The sequence below is a fragment of the Lampetra planeri genome, chromosome 3 (genome assembly GCF_965212315.1).
Source record: "Lampetra planeri chromosome 3, kcLamPlan1.2.h2, whole genome shotgun sequence".
In the NCBI taxonomy this organism is placed as follows: Eukaryota; Metazoa; Chordata; class Hyperoartia; order Petromyzontiformes; family Petromyzontidae; genus Lampetra; species Lampetra planeri.
Window position 1 is genome coordinate 24380629 of NC_136109.1, and position 21569 is coordinate 24402197.

The following is a 21569-nucleotide window of genomic DNA, read 5'->3' on the forward strand; positions in this document are numbered from 1 at the left end:
TACAGCACCTCAAGATGCTGTTGTGAGATATCGCCATGCCAACAAACTGCCACAAGGGTGCCACTCCAGAACAACTTCTGATCTTTCTACCAATGGATACCTCTTATACAACCAACACAAGACACCCCTTCCAATGTCACATTCCGTTCATTTATAATGATTTTTCACGATTGTGTGCCGACTGTCGCATGCACTCTCTCCTGTGTCACAGATGCTGAGGAACGTGCCGTGGTACACAGAGCGCGCACTCTCCGAGATCTCCCTGGGCAGCCTCCTAATACTGGTCGTCATCCGCACCATCCAGTACAACATGACGCGCACGCGGGTCAGTCGCTCGTGTGTGCGTCACCACGGCCGATTTTATCGGAGCCCCCCACTGCCCCGCCCCCCCCCCCCCCTCGACTTCATAGTGCGATCACTCTGAACTAGTGCCAACGCGACAGGGCCTTGTGTGCATGCTGCAAAAGCGACGATTTCCGTGCACAACTCCGGTTCTCAAGGGCCGCCAATGTCTTCTGGTTTCGTTCCAACTGAGCTCTTTGTTTCACACGTAGGTTTTAGCAGCCACTGGTAATCCAAGTGTGGTCTTCCGCTGTCAGCCACATGTTGAGCGTTTGTTCATTCAAAGCTTCGGTGAATGCATGAGAGAAGACTGCATTTGAGCTCTCAGTTACCGAATTGAACAATTAATTTAATTCACAGTTTTATGAAGTGTACGTTTGTTCATAGTTTTTAGCTGTAAAGTGGTTGGAGATTTAATTTATAAATAAAACTTTGAAGAATGCAGCCCTCGAAGACCAAAGTTGTGCACTCTTGCATTAAAAGATTTGCAACATGCTTCAGCCTCGTTTAGGATATTCATTCATTCACACCCATTTACAAGTGTATTGAAAATACTTTAGTGGAATATGGTTATGTCTGTGAGCTCTCTTTGTTCGTCTGCTTTGCTGATGAGCCATTTCAAGTAAAACGCTTGTTCGTTTCCCACACTATAAACTTTATTTAAGATCTGTCAATAGCATTGAGCTGTATTTGTCAGAAGGAACAAAGTTACTTTTCTTTCGTGCTGCCCTCACAACTTATTATATTTCGGGAACACATCTTGGCGGTTTGTGTGTCCCATGAGCCATGCAATATTACTTTGTCCACTGCTCTCCAATGTCCCCCATGTCTCCTACATCCTCACTCCTCCCCCCTGCCCACCGAACTGGCACCAATCGCTTCCTTTGTTGTGACGGCAGCGCCGTGCGGTGGCGCTCAAATGCCAGACGGCGGCGCAACTCTCGTAACATTCTCTTCCACCCCTGCTCCGCCCCCTGTCCTGATTCATCTTGTTGAATCTCTTACACTGGGAGGTCATATTGGTAGACCCTATTTTTTTTATCGGCACAGCTGTAAATCGTTATCTAAGCAAAATTATGTGAATGTTTTTTCGTAAAATACGATGAGTGGTATCCAGATACGGTGTTTTAATTCGGAGAACCATTCCGTATGCATGTGAGTACATGTGTAATATAGCTTTTGGTGCCTTTTCATCAATGTGTTGTTTCCATCGTGTGACTGTAGGACAAATATCTGCACACCAACTGCCTGGCTGCCCTCGCCAATATGTCTGCCCAGTTCCACTCGCTGCATCAGTATGCTGCCCAGCGCATCATGAGGTTCGGCCCTGCTGCTCATTGTAGTGTATTCAGTGCCTCGGATGTGCCGCTGCTTCTGTTCAGAATGAACAATGACACCTCATGTGTGGATGTTGCCGTAGCCAGGTGTGGCGGTGATGCACGTCTCTTGTCCCCTGTCTTAAAGGTCAAGTTTGTGAATCACTCGGAGGTTGTGAGCTGTTGTTGTTGTGAGATTATTGTGAGCATGAGCCATCTGCTCTATCCTCAATGAGCATATTGAAATGCGTTGGCGTTTAAACGCGATGTAAATAGAGATTGTGTGGTATTTAGCTAGCAGCACATAAAGTAAGTTTCTGTGATTTAGAGTTAGAACAGCCCATTGGACATACATGAATTTTTATCTCAAGATGCAAAATAAAAAAAATACTTAACAAAGGAATTAGTCAGTTATTTAAAACATTGCTTTATAATCCCAAATTAATTTACGCAAAGTTGTGAAGCTTAAGGGGGATGATTCAAAATAAGTGCCATTTATTCTAATCAGGTTTGGAAAAACAAAAGTATTAATCCTATGTATCAACCTTTCCAAAAAAAACATTCCCAAATTGCAAACAGGAAAAACATGCATATGTTATATATATAGTTGCATGAATGCATTTTGGATGTAGTGAATACTTTTTTAGATGAAGTAAGCAATGCTTGACAGATTCTATCCAGTAACAGTTAAAATCAGGAACAAGCTTTCAAAAACAACGTATTAATCACTGCATACAACGCCAGCGGTAGCTGTTGAAGGGAAACAATGCCGAATTAGAAAATGGGAACCTACTCAACTCAAACAAATACATTTCAATGTGTGTAAGCCGAGCTATTTCTCCTACTACTTTGGAAAAGTCAATAAACACGGAGGCTTTCAGCAGCTTTGGGATAATTAGCGTCACAACCCCTGGTGATCATCACATGAACGGCACACTCATGCGACAACTTGAGGTGGCGACGGTGGTGGAGGTGGTGACGATACTGAAGGAATTCCACAGCCAGCTTTCAGTTTATTTTAGACACCGTGCATGGGAATAACCTTCAGAAGAGAGAGAAAAAAATATCCAAAACAACACAAGATCCGACTTGGCTACTGTCGGACTGTTGAGCCCTATGGAGGGTCATGTTTCCCTGTTGCCATGACCGTTATGTTGAGGAAATCTCATTCTTTGTGCTTTTTAAAGGATATTCAGGGCCGTGGCGTGCATCCCGTTTTGGAAGAATAAAAAAAACTACTCCAGTCCCCCTCACTCTTGTCCTACATTGTCCAGTTTTATTGCGGGAGAAGTCTCTTTTAAAGCAGGGTGCATCTTAAGTAAACACTCGCTCCTTTTCTTCGCAGTGAATGACTGACAATTAAATTATTTGTATAAAAACATTTCACCCAAAAAGTAGTAACGCATGTGCACGCGTGTTTGTGCGTGCATAAATGATTATATACACATGTGTGTTAGCGCATGTAAATATACATGTTCTCCCTTTCTTTTGCGGCAGTGTTGGGGTTCTTTTTGTTTATACACTCTCGTAAACACAAAAGCCCAAGTTTGGCCTGTGCTGTCGCCCACGTGACTACCGCGCCATGCAATTATGGTTCCCGCAATATGTCAATACTACACTTTATCATAACGATATAAGGATAATCATATAATCTGTTTTATCGTCTTATTGTAACTCCTTTATTAAAAAAGTAGTTATTGCTGACACATTTTAGGCAAAATAACTTTAGGTTATAAATATCTGTACTATCGATTTAACAGGCTTGCTTTCCTACGCCACGACTGAAAGAAGGCCTAGACTATTATAGAGGTAGCTTTCATGATTTATATCTTGCGTTACTGGCAACTATAAAGTTATGGCAGCCTTGTATTGAGTGAACTGCAGCTGAAGAACTTTAGGTAATCTTTGTTCATACTGGAAATACAGAATAGCACAAAAACACTTCAATAAAAAATGTGAAATGCATTTACTGAGTGATGGGAAACTGATATCGCGATAATTGTCGTATCACGAAAATTTACATCGTATCGTATTGTATCTCGAAATTTGGTATCGCGGCAACCCAACGAACGATGCGATGGTCGGGTTGTATCGCGCGCGGTTTGACGAGCAGCCTCCTGGAACTGCTGTCACGGAAACACAACAAGGTGCTGGAGCAGGCGACACAGATGCACGGCGCATCCCTGGGCGAGGACGGGAGCCCCTCACTACCCGACTACGTGAGTGCGCACTCACGTGCACCCCCCACCCCCAAGCTCTACTGAATGTTGAAAAAAAACTGATCTATTATGGAAAGAAGTTTGTCTCCCAATACCGGAAGAGAGGGTATAGTACACATTAATAAATTATCTTGAGTGGTGGATTATTTGTTGTTGTTTTGATGCCTTGCCCTAGCTTGCATTTAGTGTTGAAAAATCGTCAGGAATGTTTGTTCTTTTTTAATTTGTACTTATATACTTTATTTATTTTTAGTGACTTTCCTTTTCTCTATTTAGCACTGCTCTTGTTTTCTTTTTGTATTTGTTGTAACTTGCTGACCCACCCCTGACTTAGACATCTGTGAAAATGAGCGTCATAGCTCATCTGATTCCTCCAGTTCAAATAAAGATTCTAATTACGCAACTGACAGACGAGGAATTTTACTATCAAGGAAGACTTTACAGATTTCCCTGGGATGCAACCTTTGGGAAAACCGGGACAGGTGGCATTCCAAGGCATGCCCACGTTTCCTGCGCCACCGACACACCGACGTACTCTCGCACCCCTCATACCCACTGCCTGTTTGTACAGCCACACAAGCTCTGTGCTCGATTGAGTAACTTCAACTCTGGTTAGTAGTGGTTATCGTCCTGTGCCACCTTGTGTCAAAGAATGGCCCCAGAAAATGTGATGTCATTGAAGTGCTGCTGAAGTTTCTTGAATGGGCCTCTTTATCCCAACTAGGGGCACACTTTTTAAATGGCAAGCAAACCAAAAATGTTCATTCGCATTGACGAAATATGTCAAAGGAAGTGACAAACCGCATTTAACACGATGGGCTGTTGTGCAGTCGTTGAATACCAAGCTGAGAACCATTAACTCGCTATGCTTGAGAACCCGGTTTAAGCACGGGTGGCTAAAGGTATTGAAAGTCATCGATCTTAGCAATGTGGGCTCAGTTCTCTGACATGATGTTATCCCCCTGAGCCACCCAAGCACCACAAAATAGGAACATTTTTAGGCTGACAATACACAATAAACAATTGAATGTGTGTGTTGGCAATGAGCACGTTTAACGACTTGTGGATCGTGCAGGAATGGGGAATCTGAATATCCAGTGAGGGTAGGAGCCATTATTGTGATCATGATGATGTGATTGAGACTTCACCTCCCAGGCAACAGGGCAGTGCTTGAACAAGGGTTGTGCACGTTACAAAATATTTCAATTCATGCAAGAATTTGAATATTTTCCAGATGCATGGAACTTTTCTTAAATCGAGGGTTGAGTCTGGTTGAGACCTTCATACACATTTTGAATAACTATAATAATGTATTATGAATTAAATAATTATGTTATAATTGAAGATTAAGCATTGTTAAAACAGAAGGTTTGGCTTGAGCATGCATTTACAGAAAGCTCTGTCCCCTGTTTGCGGTTTTTCACGTGTGCATATTTTGCGCGTTTTGAGGTTTTACGGGTTTGACCGGAACGTTCTGCAGAGTGGTACAGTACAGTCCAGAGAAAGAATCGGCAGCCAGCCACCTCTCCCTTCCTCAGCCCCTGCCACCCCCCGCCCGTGGTCCCGTTGAGCCGAGATTGAACCCCAGCCCAGACAGAAGCTCACGTTCTGTGTGCACTGAACTGCAGCGCTGTCGCCTGCCCAGCAGACCACACCGTGATATCTTCTTTTCTTTGCCTTTTTGTACGATTAAAAAACAAACTTTGATACTTTTCCATCACAGGTTTTGCTTTTGGTCTGGGGCCTGGATTTCTGTAATCCCGTTTGTGTTTAGTTTGGGTTTAGGAAAAAAAAATTGGCTCTCCCATAGCCCCTACTTCCCCGCCACTGCCGGCTACCGCCACCCTCCAATAGCACCGTCCCCACCCCTCGCGGCCCCCCTTAAACCCTCGTCCTACTCGCTCGTGACTTGTTATCGTATCGCGGTGTCCGCTTGTGCGTCCGTCCGCAGGGGCGCAGACTGCCCGTCCGTCCGCCGCGATATCATCCCAGACGGCGACGGCAGCCTAATCGCTAATTAATGGGAAAGGGCTCGGCCGGCGGGGCCATGGCGGGCGGGGGGGGAGGGTTTGGATAAGGGCGGCAGAGATAAGCCCCGCTCGTTTACTTTAGCGGCTGCATGTTTTCACTGCGGGGCTCAGAAACAAATCTCTAATTAGCAGCGCCACTGAGAAACGTTGCCTCCCCCCAACAAAACCCCCCCCCTCGCCTCCGAAACCTACCGCACCACCCCCAGTTCTGTCCTGCGTCCCGGTAGCCAGTGGCCTTGAGCCCTCGCGATCGTCCCGCCACTGTGTTTTCCGAAAAATGAGACGAATCTTCTAAATATTTGTTTAAATCAGTTTGCGAAATCGTGATAACAGGTCTTTAAAGCCTTGCCTAATTGCTTGTGGATTTCTTGTATATAAAAGGAGTGCATTAATGATTGAAAACATAGTAAAATGTTGTATTTATTCCCAAGTACCTTACGTACGTTTCCTAGCATTCCTACATAGTTCGTAAACATGTAAATACGTGGCATTTATTTAATGCCAGGTGCTGGTGGCATACACTTGTGATCCAGCACTGTTGAGGTAACAAGGGTTGATGGATCGCACAACTGTTGCGAACCGTCCTTCCAGTGAGCGTCGAGGTGCCATGCGGTACAGCAAAGTGTTGACTAATCTCTATTTGTGTCCCTTCTGTATGGGATAGAGTGGTGCACCCTCACATGGTTTAGTTTTCTCCAGTTGCTCCGGTTTGCTCCCACATGTATTAATACTCATGAATTGGCTGAACACATCTTGATACAAGGAAGACTGCAGAGCTTGGAGAATTATTGGCACCAGGTCACCACCTGGCTCCCTTCCAGCTTATCTGGTTCCTCAGCGATTGTGCAATTTCCATGAACGCCCCTATATAAAACAAAACATTATTTTTGTAATAATTTTTTTTGTTTACCCTTGACAGCATTGCTGATTCAAGCGTTGTTATATAGAGGACCATGCTTGGTATTTTTGTTGAGTTTCTCTTCTGTTTGCATGTAAACTCATCCAAGCGAGTGAATCAACTTTTCACAGATAGGTCGGCAACCTATTTTCTGCACTGCCCTACAGCTATCCCTGCATCTGGGTGTCTTCTATAGATGCCACTTCGCTGCCCCTTTCATGTGGCGCCTCGTACATATTATCCCAGCGCAGTTCACGAGCCAGACTACAGGCGTGTGCCGCCACGCCCAGAAAAAAAGTGCAAAATTTCGTGGAAACGCAGAAAAGGTGAAAATCCGCTCCCGCTGCCCCCTGCAGGGTCCTTGGGGCCGTTTGCCACGTCACTCTTTAGCGGAGACATCCGGTCAACTCGTCGGCTTCCCAATGTTAAACAGATCCCACGACGCCGCTTACAAGACGAGGCCATTGTGATACTGTGCCGTGGCCACATTTTTCCCACAAGTCTGCTTGCTGCGTTCGGCCCCATTGCTCTCCACCCCAGGGAGGAAGATACCAACGCCTCTGCATGAAAAGGAAATTACAGCGCAGGATCACATGTTTCGGTCAGTTTTATTTCACAGAATTCCGTCACCGTTTGGCAAATGTAATACACAGAAGCTGATACTGAACTAAAACGAAACTATTTTTTATTTTACCAGGTAAGGCCCACTGAGCTATATTGTTATTTTTCAGAAGAGACCTGGCCACAAATGATAGCTCAACGAAGTGGCTTTATTGCGTGGAAATTTATAGCAGCCAAATACTCTAAATGCATGTGTTAAAATGTGGAGGGAAAAGTCGGAGGACCTGGAGAAAAATCCACACAACCACGGGGAGAACACGCACACTCCAAATCTACAGGCGTCACGGTTGGGATCGTACCCACGATCTCCTGCATACTAAGCGAGGTAGTTAATATCTCGCCACTATGGCGCTTAATAAAACCCCCTGCCTACCGCGCTGCCCTGTATAATAAACCCCTTTGACTCAACTCGCACGTCCGCTTATCCACTTGCATGCTTGCGTGTTGTCGTGTGCTCTTGTGTCCCGACCGACGGGACACAGGCGCAGGACCTGACGGTGATCGAGGAGGTGATCCGCATGATGCTGGAGGTGGTGAACTCGTGCTTGTGCAGTTCTCTGCAGCACAATCCGAACCTGGTCTATACACTGCTCTACAAGCGGGAGCTCTTCGAGCAGTACCGCGCGCAGCCCGCCTTCGCCGACGTTATGCAGAACATCGACACCGTGAGCTTGCGCCGTGCGGGCACCGGGCACACAGAGATGGGCAGTCTATAAATCCCGTGCGATTCAAGTATTGCGATTTGGTTACGTTTGTAATTTGTAACTGGTATCTAAATCGCACACCTTAAAGTGATTGGTAATTTGAGACACGGTTTGTTGGTAATAGGTATCTATGTTACAGTACTCCAGCAATAATTTGTAATTTGAATGTATTTTGCCCACCTCTAGCTTGGCCATTAGGATGTAAATTGATTTTGGCAATTCGGAGGAAACTGTGTTTTTCTAAAGCCATCCAAATTCATATCATTCTTGACCCCGAATGTGACATCGTTGCTCACCCTGCAACTGAGTGTCTGCAGGATTGATGTAATTATACACATCATCATCAAACTCCATCAGCAACAGCAGAACCGTCGTCCAAAGCACCACGAGCATAATCATTTGCGGGAACAGCAGGACTAGCCACATGAACAGCATCAGAATACTTTAATCAGGAATTGGCCAAAATATCGGATTGAAGGACCCTCCTGAGAAAAGAGTCTTGAGGCTCCATTGCTGCTTTGCTTTTTACATAAAGACAATTGTGCCACGTCTGCTACAAAAATTTGTTGCAATATTCCCACCACCCCTAGGTGATCTCTTTCTTCGGGGCCCGCTTGGAGCAGGCTGGCACGGGGCTGTCTGTGGACCAGGTGGTGGACGTCATCAAGCAAGGAGCCATCCTTCTTCCAAAGGACAGGCTAAAGGTCAGTGTGCCATGTCGACTCACTGGAGTGAGTTTGTAGTTTTTTGTGATTTGCTAACCTTTCCTATACTTTGCACTTCTATTGTGTTTTTGTATTGTTTGTTGTTGTAACGTTCTGACCCGCCCCGACTGGGCACATGTGAACTAGAGCTTTATAGCTCATTGGCTTCCTCCGGTATAAATAAATATTCAGATTCTGAGCGCAACTTGGTAAGCGAAGAGCGTTGATACCTATGTGGTATGGAAGCTCACCTAATACCAATACACGATAAATGTGTAAAGATTGGCCACGCCCATTTTCATCATAGTCCTGGTGAGGCGGGAGCCTAGGATGATGACACCAGGGAAATTATACAGCAAGGAATATCACAATTTGTATTGCATCAGCCAAACACCACTGCTTCAGGGAGCTTATAAACAGCTGGCTTGAATATCCATTTTTTATTTCGTCTTCACTTTTGTTAAGGCTCGGTCTTGTACATATTCAGCTCCCTCGTGGGTCAGGTTGAATGGCATTGTATGCGGTATTACGGCAGTTCATTTAAAAGTATTGTTTTGGGGTGGCTTGGGGGGAGGCGGAACGAAGGGGGTGGGCATACAAATGAAGTGTTGGCAAAGACCACAGGCGCCCCCTTGTCCCTCTAGACGGGATGTTTACAGTTTGCTCCCCGTCCTCCGCTGGCACTCCCCTCCCACCCCAACTCCTGACGCGGAGTCTTTCCCCGTTATCGGCCCAAGTGCGCGCCTCTTTAGATTGGCTCGGACGTGTTCCAGAGGCGCCTAGGGCTCAACCCCCGTCTGCCTTCCACGCTTCTCCCCACGGCGTGGTGCCGATGATAGGCATGGCGTATCGCGGGCAGACTGGATTTCTGACGCCAGTGCCGAATCTTGCTCCGGATTAATCGCACAAATGATAAACTGGAACTCTGACGGACTGAACTGCCCTCAATGTTTGTTCATGGCCAGCGCCTTCCCTCATGCGCTCATGTTTTTTTGTTATTTGTACGACTGTTCCTTTTATGTGCCGATTCGAGTGTTTTCGTATCCTTTTATTCGGGCTGGAAAGTTTTCTACCCAAGTTAAAATTAGGTGCCCTCTAGCAATGAGCCCGTGAAGAGCCCTTACTTCAACTAAGTAAAAGCTCATTGAGCCTCTGACAAAATTGCCCGGAATGCACTCGGTCGCGTCAGATCTCAGAAGCTAAGCAGGTTTGAGCCTGCATAGTCCTTGGTTTGGTGACCACCATGGACAAACAGGTTGCCATAGGCAGCAGGGGGCAGTGTCGCAAAATCCATTGTTAAACTGTATCTTTACATTCCCACGTTTATGCTCCCTGCCTTCACCAACCTGCACTGACCAGTGTGGTTAAGTATAGTCACATGACCCACCCTCTGTGTGGAAGCTTTCATGCAAAAATAGTTTTTTTGTGGAGGGCAGGCAAGCCCAACAACCTGCAATATTCCATTGGTACCTCATTTGCCAGTAAAAAATATGATAATTGTTTTTTTACCCTTTTATCTGGCAACAAAATTGACACCTTTTTTACGAGGAGTCATGTTTGCATAGACCACAATACCTGCAGTCAAAATGCAAACAAAAAACATAACTCTGATAATGTATGCACTGTCCTTGAAGTTGATTGGTCCACACCCGAGACAGCTTTCCTTAGAGCCTAGTCTCTAAGTGGGTTGGACCAGATGACGCCAACCCATGTGAGACTAGGCTCTAAGGAAAGCTGTCTCGGGTGTGGACCAATCAACTTCAAGGACAGTGCATACATTATCAGAGTTATGTTTTTTGTTTGCATTATGACTGCAGGTATTGTGGTCTATAAAAACATGATTCCTCGTAAAAAAAGGTGTCAGTTTTGTTGTCAGATAAATGGGTAAAAAACCAATTATCAACCAGCAATATTGTAGCGCACGTGAATGGTTAGGAGTAGGCATGTAACAATTCACTCCCCCCCCCCACCAGCGATTAAGTGAATTGTTGCAATTCATCTTTGCTATTAAATTGTAAGAATTGATTCCTCTTCGTTATGCTTTCACCGGCTGTCTCATTTTTAGTTTTTCTTGTTCAGTCTCATACAGTTTTGTTTGCTCCAATTGCCTAAGTTTCCAAAAACAGTTTAAATAAATTTACGTAATTGCAAATAATTGATTGCTGCTCACAAGATTCGAGGCATATAAATTGAGCGTAAGAATGGATTTTTTTACATCGATGAATCTCCATGCATTGTTTCAAGCCTAATGCATGGGCGCACCTGAAATGATGTTGCCATTCTCAAGTATTGGCACCAGTGCTGGCATTCTTATGTATGGGGGTCTGCACATCGCCATGGCAATAGAGGCGTGGTTTGTAAACATATAGATAGAAGAGCTGTTTTTGGGATGTTCAGAGAATTCCAGCAGAGGAGTCTTGTTTTGTTATTGTGGGAATTTGGGCCCCTGGTTTTAGACAGCTTAGCCATTCATTCATTATTTCATAAAAATATGAAGGTTCCAACTAAAATGCCCTTTTTACCCTTCGTGAGCGAACAAAACATGTCGACCGTAAATAATAATACTAATGTAAACACGTTACAACAAAATTGGGTATATACTTTGAGAAGCTGTACTTCAAAGTAATCGTGTTTCATATTCACTACTTGTTTACCGAAGGAATTTTTGTTTTTCGCTTTTGTCGCCGTCCCCCACTGACCTCTCTCCCCCTTCGTCTCCCTTCCGTCGTCTCCCCCCCTCGCCTTCGCTCACCGTTTTCCTGCTCCGACCCCCATCCCTCCCGCTTCACCGTCCGAGCAGAAATTCCCCGAGCTCAAGTTCAAGTATGTGGAGGAGGAGAGCCCCGAGGAGTTCTTCGTCCCCTACGTCTGGTCGCTCATCTACAACACCGCCGTGGGGCTGCACTGGTCCCCACGCCAGATTCAGCTCTTCCCCGTCGATTGCGTTTGACGACAACTGTCGGGACACATGCGGTGGTGGGCGCAAGGTAGTGGGTAGGCCGTGGGTTTGGGAGGAGACCCCATATGTCGTTTGGGGTGCAGTGCCCACCTGCTCCCCCCCCCACCCATCTTATCCATGACCACAAGCTTCCAACAAATTTCTAAGCGGCACCATACCCTTACCAGTCCCGTCCCCCCGCCCCCCTCCAACATCCGAAGACGCAAACGCTCGAAGTGGCCGGCGCCAGGAACTTTTCTCACGACGCCATCGCTCCGGGGTGGATGGTGGCGGGGGGGGGGAGTCTGGACAGCATGGACCACTCCTGAGAGTCTCCACCGAGAGGGACTCCTAAAACTACCGAGCGAGTTAAACTGCCTCCTCTAATGCGTCCAGTCGTCTGGGCTCCACGCGAGCGTAAACATAAACTGATCCGCAGTCCCTTTTTTATTATTATTGTCGTATTTTATTTGTTGTACAAACAGCACTTGAAACTGCAGTCAGGGGCAGAGGCTGAGCGCGTACGCTGCCTTCTGCTCGACTGCTGCGTCACGTGAACGAGGGCTGCCTGGTCATGTGGGGTCACCTGCCACCCCAGCGCCGCGGTAAAAAGGGTGCAGGCAGATCTGCCCACAGTGGCACCTGAAAGGAGCTCTTATAAGATCGGGGTTAAAGCTCGGCGCGGATCTGGGTCTCATGCATATTGGGAAATCTTATACGGCTTCCAATTTTCTTTTCTTTAAACTATGGGGCAAATTGATGGGTGTATTATTTTTTTCGCAATAAGACGTCACCGTCGACCGGTCTGCAAAGTCGTCTAAAATGCCCCCCCCCACACCAATAATGATATCAACAGAACGACGGCAACATAGAGAAAATCGAGAACACTCCTTGTGTTTTCTTTTTTTTTACTGTAGATTGTAACGTTCTGCAAAGGGAAATGCTGGTAGTGGGTGGATGCAAAAAAATACAAATTGGCTTCACAAGTAGTTCTGTAATCGCGAAGAACCACACGGTATGGGTGGAATGTCAAATCGGCTGAATTAGTTTATTGAGCCTGTGGTGGTCTTGGGAGAATGTATTTCTCTGGCCTTAAAATGAGATCATTGGTCATGGGCACAGCGGTTGTGTAAGAATACCGATGAGATTGTGTGTCCGTTGCAGAGACCTCCATTGAGACGGTGTCTCATCTACCAGGCTTTCTCAGATCACAAACAATATCTGCTCATGCATGCCAATTGGCAGTTCTTAAGCGTGCAAACAAAACATGCAATGCTAGAAGTTACCATATTATGCATAAATATATTAAGTTCATGTATACACAATTTTTGGACTACTTTTTTAACAGCATTTAATAAGGATTTGGAAATAAGGAGATGAAAAGAGTGTTTTTACCTACTTACTATATATGATTATATCAAGCCTGGGGTAGGAGGTGATGTACTGGTTAGCACTCTGCACTATGAGCCTGTAAAGCTGAGTTAGATTCCCGACCACAACTAACATCAGTGGCGAGTGATTACTGATCCTAAGCATCTTTCACTATGCCACACTGACCCAACAAAGTAAAATATGGTCAAACAACCGCCATGACTGACAGAATGGAGAGGCACTAATCCAACAGTGGATTGAAAAGGGGCTGTAAATTATATATATGTTTTACAGACAGTATTGAACACGTAGTGAGTGATGTGCAAATATGTGCATACAGTGGAACCTCGGTATACGTCGTTATTCGTTCCAGAAAGTAGGACTTATACCGAAAAGGACGTATACCAAACGATTTTTTCCCATAAAAAATAAAGGGAAAGGAAAGAATCCGTTCCAGAGGAAAAGAAATGATATTTTATATGGCATATTATACATTAATGGGGTTGTATAAAATAATTTAGACACTAATTACTAAAATGCATACAGAAGCCACGTGACCAGCGCTGCTGCCAGCTGCGCTGGTCACGTGGCGTGCCTCAACCCCACAGGTCGCGTGCCTCGACCCGGGGCTCCACCCTCCATAGGGGCAGCCCCCCACGCCCCCCCCCGCTCCTCTCCCCCACGCCCCCCACCCCTCTCCCGCACGTCCCCCGCCCCTCTCCCCCACGTCCCCTGCCCCTCTCGTTTTGTTTCAGTCGTGAACGGGGTATACGAGGGTACTGTACGTGGTGACTCATCCCGACCCATACAAGTTCTAGCAAACGCGTCGTATCCCAAGCAAGACGTCGTATCCCAAGACATTTTTTCTCGAAAAAACACGACGTATACTAAATTCGACGTTTTCCAAAGTGGTTGTATACCGAAGTTCCACTGTACTTTGAATAGCGTTTTTTTTCTCATGTTCACTGCCTGTAGTTTATTCCATTTGGATAGATACATCAACATTAAAAACAGCATCCCCCTGGCACAAACAAGTGTTGCTTGTTCATCCTGATCCGGAGGTGGAAATCCCCATTGTTATTGTATACCCCTATCTCTCTCAAGGACAATCACTGGTGACTCGCCACTGATTGCAACAGCCTCAGCAGGTGATCCCCACATTACTCCCCAGAAGGGACATCAATAATGGGGCTTAGCCCTGGTCGGGATTTGAACTCTTAACCTCGTTTACTATATTCCGGTCATCCTTGCAGCGGCTTTTGGCTAACCGTTGAACAAAGACGGTCATTGTATCGCGCGCTTTCAGATGCGCTTCTGCGGCCGTCTGGAATGCTCTTTCGATATTAGGAAGCCACTGGAGCTATGCACTTTTAAATTTAGTTTGAAAACTAATTTGTTTAGAACTGCTTGTTGTGTTTAGTTTGTTGTCCTTCCCCCGCACCTCTGATTAGCACAGTTGGCTACGTATGGTGCAAACGAAATTCAACATATTTGTTTATTAAGATGTCTCCTGAATATTCCCCTTGAGATGGTACATCTTCTTTCCAAGGGCGGCCAGCTGTGTTATTTGACACGTAGAGAGCAAATGGCGGCCCTGCTGCGCTGAGCGGTATCCCAAGGCAGGCAGTGGGTTGCTTGTGTAATTAATACTATGTGGCGTATAATTACGCATGTGAGATAAGTGCAATTGTGATCATGCATAGGTTGAGTGAAGTCATAATCGATTGTCCCCGTTGCTGCAAAACCTTTTTTTGTGTGAGGGCTAATTGGCTGCTGTGTTATTACTAGGCCTGTAATGATTCTTCACCCTCCAGCAATTTGATGAATTGTCACGATTTGGGGGTCCTAGTTCAATTCAAAAATCTATATTTTTTGTCTTTTTTTTACCGTCTTAGTGTTGTTGTTGTTTCTCCGTCTTTGTAAAATTTTAATCACTCCATTAACTGAAATGTAGAATGAGCGTATCACTCATAAATTGTAAATAGTCCATTCTCTTGTGCACGTTGCATGTATTGTGAGCATATGAATCGCTGTTAATCAATGAGGTGGTGCATCCGTTAGATGGATACTCATTACCATTTTCTCTTGGACTTATGAAAAGCTTATATTTTGTTTCTTTAATTTATTTCCACTTAATATAGATGTCTATGCATATTATACCGTGTCAGACTGCGTTAAGTTGAACAATACGTGATCATTGCAAGTCATTTAGTTTTCAATACGGCAAAATACATTGCACTGTATATATCTATGCTCCCACGTGTATGCTTCCCACCTTTGGCAACCTGCACTGATCAATATGTTGGATGTATGGTCAAATATCCCCCACGACCTGCACGGTGTGGGGAGGCCCCGAATCCAGTAGTGCATTGACAAAGGGCTGTACATGTATGTGTAGTAACTTGTTACACCCTGTACATAGAGTGTATATATCTGTATAATCACATGCCGTTGTACCTATTTTCACATTTTGAGAAAACAGGGCAACTTACATGCCAGGTTGAAGATCAGCAACGTTAAAGAGGTTTTTTTAAATATATATAATTGCAATGATTCCTAACTCATTTGCCATTTAAAATCATGGAGATAAATGTTCACTCTCTGTCCTAATTGTAAAGTTCAAAATTACATTCAGAAGTTGCTGATGGTCAGAAACATATTACAGCTTTAGTAACGTTATCTCGGGCATGTTGTGTATGTAGGTGAAGGACATGGCATTTGGTTAAAGTACTATGATGGTGGTTAAATTGGAATGGGTAAAATGTCTCGTTTCACTTTGTTACCATTATTTTGGACAATCGTTTAAGCATATTGATGGTAGAGATGGCTGTAGATTTACAAAAAAAAGTTGATAAAACCTAGATCAGTTAGTTTATGGTCAGAAGACGTCTAGCTCTGTGGTTCGCATCATGATCTTACACTTATCAGTTCATGGTTTGTAAATATACAAATTAGAAATTCACATGCACGTATGTTAATTGGTGATCATTAAAAATGGTTCCTGAGCAAGTTATGGGTTCTTGAGGACTGAAGGTCACAACCAAGGCTCAGGTTTGTTATCGGTGGTGAGCTCAGGTTGGAAAGGATTGGTGCGCACGCGTGTGTGTTTTGTAGGTTTATATGGTTTTCTTGTTTTATTTACTTGTTACACTTCTATTGTCATTGATGCAACGTGAAAAATGACTGAAAACGGAAACTCAAACTTTAACACATAGCTGTGGCTGCGATAGACTGTGGGTGGTGAATACAGCGTGTGGCATCGCATCGACTTGCAGAAGCGGCTCTGTAGGTAAACCGAGCTTCCTCTGCTGTGTTTGATTTACCCTCCCCCATCACAGAGTGTGTGGTCAGAGCCACTGGAGAAAGACCGGGGTGGGGTGGGGCCCCCTTATAAATATTTTTTTGACCTAGCCCTGGTTTTGCTCTGCGTGCCTGGACTTGGCTGACGTAGTCCAGATGATTATGGCACTGATCTCGTCTGATGTTACCTCTTATTTTTCCTGAACGGCGGTGGATGAGACGGACGGAACTGCGGGGACACGTGCCCGTCCACCGGTCTCACGATTGAATCGGAGATCCATTCGATTCCAGTGATGATGACCACGTAAACTCTTGATTGATTAATGTAATTTAATAAACGACATGAAGTTTCTATTTTAGTTCTTGATCACTTTTCAAAGGCACACTCGTTTACCATATTTACCTGGGGGGTATTTGTTGTTTACAATCTTCACTTGCGGATAGTTTAAAATATATTTACGACATGCAGAATCAGAATATGTATTTATACTGGAGGAATCTGATGAGCTATAAAGCCTTTTTTCACAGATGTCCACGCTTTTGGCAGTGCTGTCATGGGTTCTTAATGCTCTACAGCAGATAGCACGACATTGGCAAATGACGGGAATCGGGCTCTTGAGAGTGTGCAACACAATTACACAGTGGGAATTAGTGTGTAGGAGGCACACTAATGGACGTCCCGCTTGGTTGGTGTTTGCGTGCCGCTTGTTGAGCACTTCGCTTTGTAGATCAGCGTGCAGGCTTCCTCCAATGTCCACGCGAATGACCTGGGGTAAATGGACCGTCCTGTAGTGTGGTAAATCGTGGGTACGTCCAACTGTTTAACACTTCGGCTTTTGCGCCCAATATCCTAATTAGATCACGTGTATATTAAATCGCGTAAATATAAATGTGTCATTAAACCCGCCACCACCCAACATCCAATTAGTAAGGTTTGTCACGTAAACTAAACGTGCCAATGTGTTACTAGTTCAGTAACGAATTGTGGGTTTATTCTCCAATGCACCGGTGTGCTAAACCCGTAACGAATTTGCTTGTTTTGTTTACGTCCAACTGTGACACCCTGCCTGCGCAGGCATATTGTAGTACCGTGGTGTGTTGCCTGAATGTAACTCGTCAAAATTAAAGAGGGAGGCTCTCCAGTAGTAATGATATGGGCACTCCACGTACGTACAGCAACAAAGTCTTATCTGGCCAGGCTAAATGTTCGGGAACACACATTAATGCTGGTATGGCATACAAAGAGGTTAGTAGTGGTGTTAGCACCGCCAATAGTAAGTAAGCAAGCCACCTTTGATTGCACAGCGTTGGTAATCCACACCACGCCAGGTACTCGTTTCAGTCTGAATTAGGGGGAAGGAGAGTTTTTACATAGCTGTTGTCACTGATGTGAATCGTGGCCCTGGTTGTTAATGTGGGTTGCTGGAATTGTCGTGCAGTGTGATAACCACCATGCCACCAAAATCCCGGCGCACCTACACGCATAAACAAAAACGCATAAGTGGTGGCGGTCAACATTTTTTGGGGAAGAATACTGTGTTCACCAAGCTGGTACAAACGTAATGTCATGTCAACTATAAAGTACATGCTAGACGGGCAGTCCTTGTTTAAGCAGTTGAGATCCCGCCTTGAGACGGCGCGTCTTAAAAGGGAGGCAAGGGTAATTCCAGTTGCACGGAACACGGCAAATGCATTTGTGTTAAGAGATTCATGGACCACCTTTGTCTCAGTGGCTATTACACGGCTTAAATAGTTTATGAAAACAACCATTTGCCATCTATTGCGCATTTACGTTCATTACGTGGTTTGCGACTGAGAGGGTATGTGTAATCATTTTACAGTGCATAGATGACCAAACTCCATTCATCGTCGGCCACCATGCTACACGCATTTCGACGCAACTTTCATTATATGCAAGTTAATCTATTATACATTTAACTCACCTGACGCTCTGTACAATGTAAAACTAGACTGGTGCGATGTGAAGAATAGAGTTTGGCAAACCTCGGTATCGAATCAATCGTGGTTACTTTTAAGTTTAAGGTTGGTTCCTAAGAAGATGTACACACCCCTTGTGTTTTTTTGCTAAATGTGCGAAATAAGTAACAACTTTACCTGCACGTGTCAGTAAGCAGCTATTGCAAATTCGCCCAATGCTTTTACTGGTCTTGATATGTAAAGCTGTTGGCAATGGCCATAACAATTGTGAAATATATTCCTGCAGTAAGATTTTTGTTTGAGTGAATGTGTTGAAGAGTGTTTTGTTTATTATATTTAAATAATTTTGGCAGTTTAATACCAGCATTTTAAGCTGTTCTAATCACCTCTTTTGGGCAGGGCCGGTAGAAAAGTGTTTAGTCCACTGCACTATGAACTTAGCTACCCGAGTTGGATTCCCAGCTACTACGCATCATATCAGCGGAAATGTTTTATCTGAACTCGCCCTATGCCCCCCGCACTTCACCATGCATTGCACCAATGTGGTGAACTATGATCAAACAATCCCTGTGACCAACATGGCACGGGTGGGCCTTTATCTGGCAATAGATTGACATCGGGCTGTAATCCAGAAGCTTAGAAGGGGGTTCACACTTCATCGAAGGGGCAGCTCTTTATCACTGTCTAAAGCACGTCTGTGGCAGTCGATTATACGGTCTGGATTTAAACATTTTAAAATATTGAACATTTTCAAATTTCCTGGCTGAATCCAGCTGCGGTGCTCATGCATGCCACAATGAGGCATCTGGGGTGTAGTGGGGTTTCCCCCGTGATGCTTTGTGGGCTAAAATGTCAATAATTTTAGCGAGTTTTATTTGATAGATTTAAGTGGGTTGTGGAGGACAGCATATGTCTGTGCTACCACTTTTTTTTGTCAATGTGCAAAGCAAAGTGTATGATTACGTGGGGACACCGTATATACTGTGTCCTCGAAATGCCGGGCTAATTCAGGAGTGAGGTGCTCGGTGTTATTTTCACGAAGACCAAACCAAATTTAGCCCCAGTTACAGCTTGTAATGTTATTTGTATTGCTTTTTTATACGATAGAAATATGTATAGAATTTACAGTTATATATATTATAAAAGCAATACACGTAGGCTTTCGCGACCAATATTATTCATAATGAACGTTTTTGGGTTTAGATCGCGTTATTTAAAAATGTGTCGTAACCCTCCACCACCCGACACGGCCAATCAGTGAAAAAAAGTGTCACGTTGACAAGACAAATAGGGCTAACGCAGTGAACTATTTGTCTTTTTGTCAACGTGACACTTGTTTTTTTACTGATTGGCCGTGTCGGGTGGTGGAGGGTTACGACACTTTTATAAATAACGCGATCTAAACCCAAAAACGTTGATTATAAAAAGCAATACAGTATGAGAGAAATTACAGACAATTAAAATCACTGAAAATAACGAGTCCAATTCTGGGACGTAATCCACTGCCAGAATAGTCCACAGTGCCAGAGTGGAAGATGCAGCTCCAGCTAACAGCAAGTCACCGTTCGCTGTTCAATTCCTGAGCTTCGGGATTGCAATTTTCAACGACAAAAAAATCTACCATTTTTAGGGGTCTCCCCTAGAAACACTTGTTACATGCGGGACACGGGATATCCGCACACATTATTTTGAGGACGCATTGTACTCATACGCACATTACACATACTTGGTACAGAGTTAGAGAGCAACAGAATGTCCAGTGTAGGATAAAAAAAAACACGTGAATAATCGGACGTATGGACGCTGAAACCTGGGCACGTTCTCTCTGCTAAATGTACACACGGCATGAACATTGAATTCGTAATGTGACAACAGCTACGATGTTTCGTGTTCACACCTGATCGCGTGTTTGCTGAGTGTCGGGCCCGTGAGAGAGTATTGTTTTGTTTGTGGCAACAGCTTGAAAGTTCCGATTGCAGTGGGAGATGAGAGTGATGTCACGTCACATCGAGAACACAGAGAACGCACAGTCCCCTGACGTGGGCAGACCGCGAGGGAAAGGGTTGAGAGAAAGTGACGGGTGTCGGAGGAGAGGAAGATAAGAGAGAGGAGGGAGACGGGCAGAGAAAGGGGCAGAGATGAGAGGCTGGGTGAGAGGATAAAAGAAAATGGAATTGAGAGCCGGATTGAATGTAAAGGGACGTCGAGAGAATACCAATACGAAACAAAGACAGGAAAGAAGAAGAAGCAGATCATGTGAGACAGACTGTGACACATGATGGAGAGGGGGAGAAATACATTAAAAAGCAGTTTAGAGATTTGAGAAGCTGCAATGGACTTATGGGCAGAGTGACTTTGATATTACTTGGGTTGGCACGTGCCTACGGGCAAGTCGGTCTTGTTACAAACTGCAGCAACATATGTTCGTGTTTCTGCAGTTGCGTTATTTCGCTGCCACAAACAACATTTGCGTTGCCGGTAAACTAGGTCGTGCTTATAGCATGCACAGTTTAGCAAACTTTCAGTTAAACACTCGATTTCCTGTGCATATATATACACAGCATAGGGTTGGAGCGGTGGGACAGAGGTTGGTGCAGTGCACCCTGAACCCGGCGACCTGAGTTCGATTCACGGCCATGGATAACCTCAGTTGCGAAGTGATATGAGCCACTAACCTGCGACTGACCAGCGTGGTGAAGTATAGCTAAACAACTCCCGTGGCCGACACAGCATGGTGAAACCTTCATCCAGCAGTGGATTGAAAGAGGGCCAGACATATCAAGTTAGTGGGTAGCTTTTTGTTCTCCATTCCCAGCAGCCTAGGTTTGATTCCTGGCCATGGTTCACATCATTGTCAAATTGTATCAGGACTTGAGCTGGGCTTTTTTTATACTTAAAACTTTCGTGACTGCAGGAATTCATATTCTTGGTTCTTTCGGTAAAGTCACGTAGGCGAAGACGGACTGGAATTAGTACTGCACTCGGAACTTTGTGATGAACCAAAACAGACCTCATACCCTGCTTACCTCCAATGCTCCAGCGTCTGCTTTACTGGTCTTAACATTTACATTATAGTCATTTCGTCAACCACTGCTGGATGAGGGCCTCTCCGCGCCTGTGCGGGTTCGTGTTGGGTTCGGGGGGTTATGTAGCCATGTCACCACACTGGTCAGTGCAGGAGAGTAAAT

The 21569-nt window shown here is 44.8% G+C and overlaps 1 protein-coding gene across 2 annotated transcripts in view; it reads left to right on the top strand.

Annotated features, from left to right (window-relative positions):
* DYM (dymeclin) overlaps window positions 1–18670 on the top strand; it is a 31944-nt gene extending 13274 nt beyond the window's left edge. Inside the window, exons 12-18 of one of the 2 annotated variants that reach the window (XM_078624522.1) lie at window positions 212–325; window positions 1567–1661; window positions 3772–3877; window positions 7346–7406; window positions 7909–8091; window positions 8721–8834; window positions 11635–18670. In XM_078624522.1, the coding sequence (XP_078480648.1) occupies window positions 212–325; window positions 1567–1661; window positions 3772–3877; window positions 7346–7406; window positions 7909–8091; window positions 8721–8834; window positions 11635–11825 (864 nt within the window). In that variant the 3' untranslated portion in view covers window positions 11826–18670. The remainder of the gene's footprint in view (window positions 1–211; window positions 326–1566; window positions 1662–3771; window positions 3878–7345; window positions 7407–7908; window positions 8092–8720; window positions 8835–11634) is intronic. The other variant, XM_078624529.1, reaches the window with a different exon arrangement.
* The last annotated feature ends 2899 nt before the right edge of the window (window positions 18671–21569 follow it).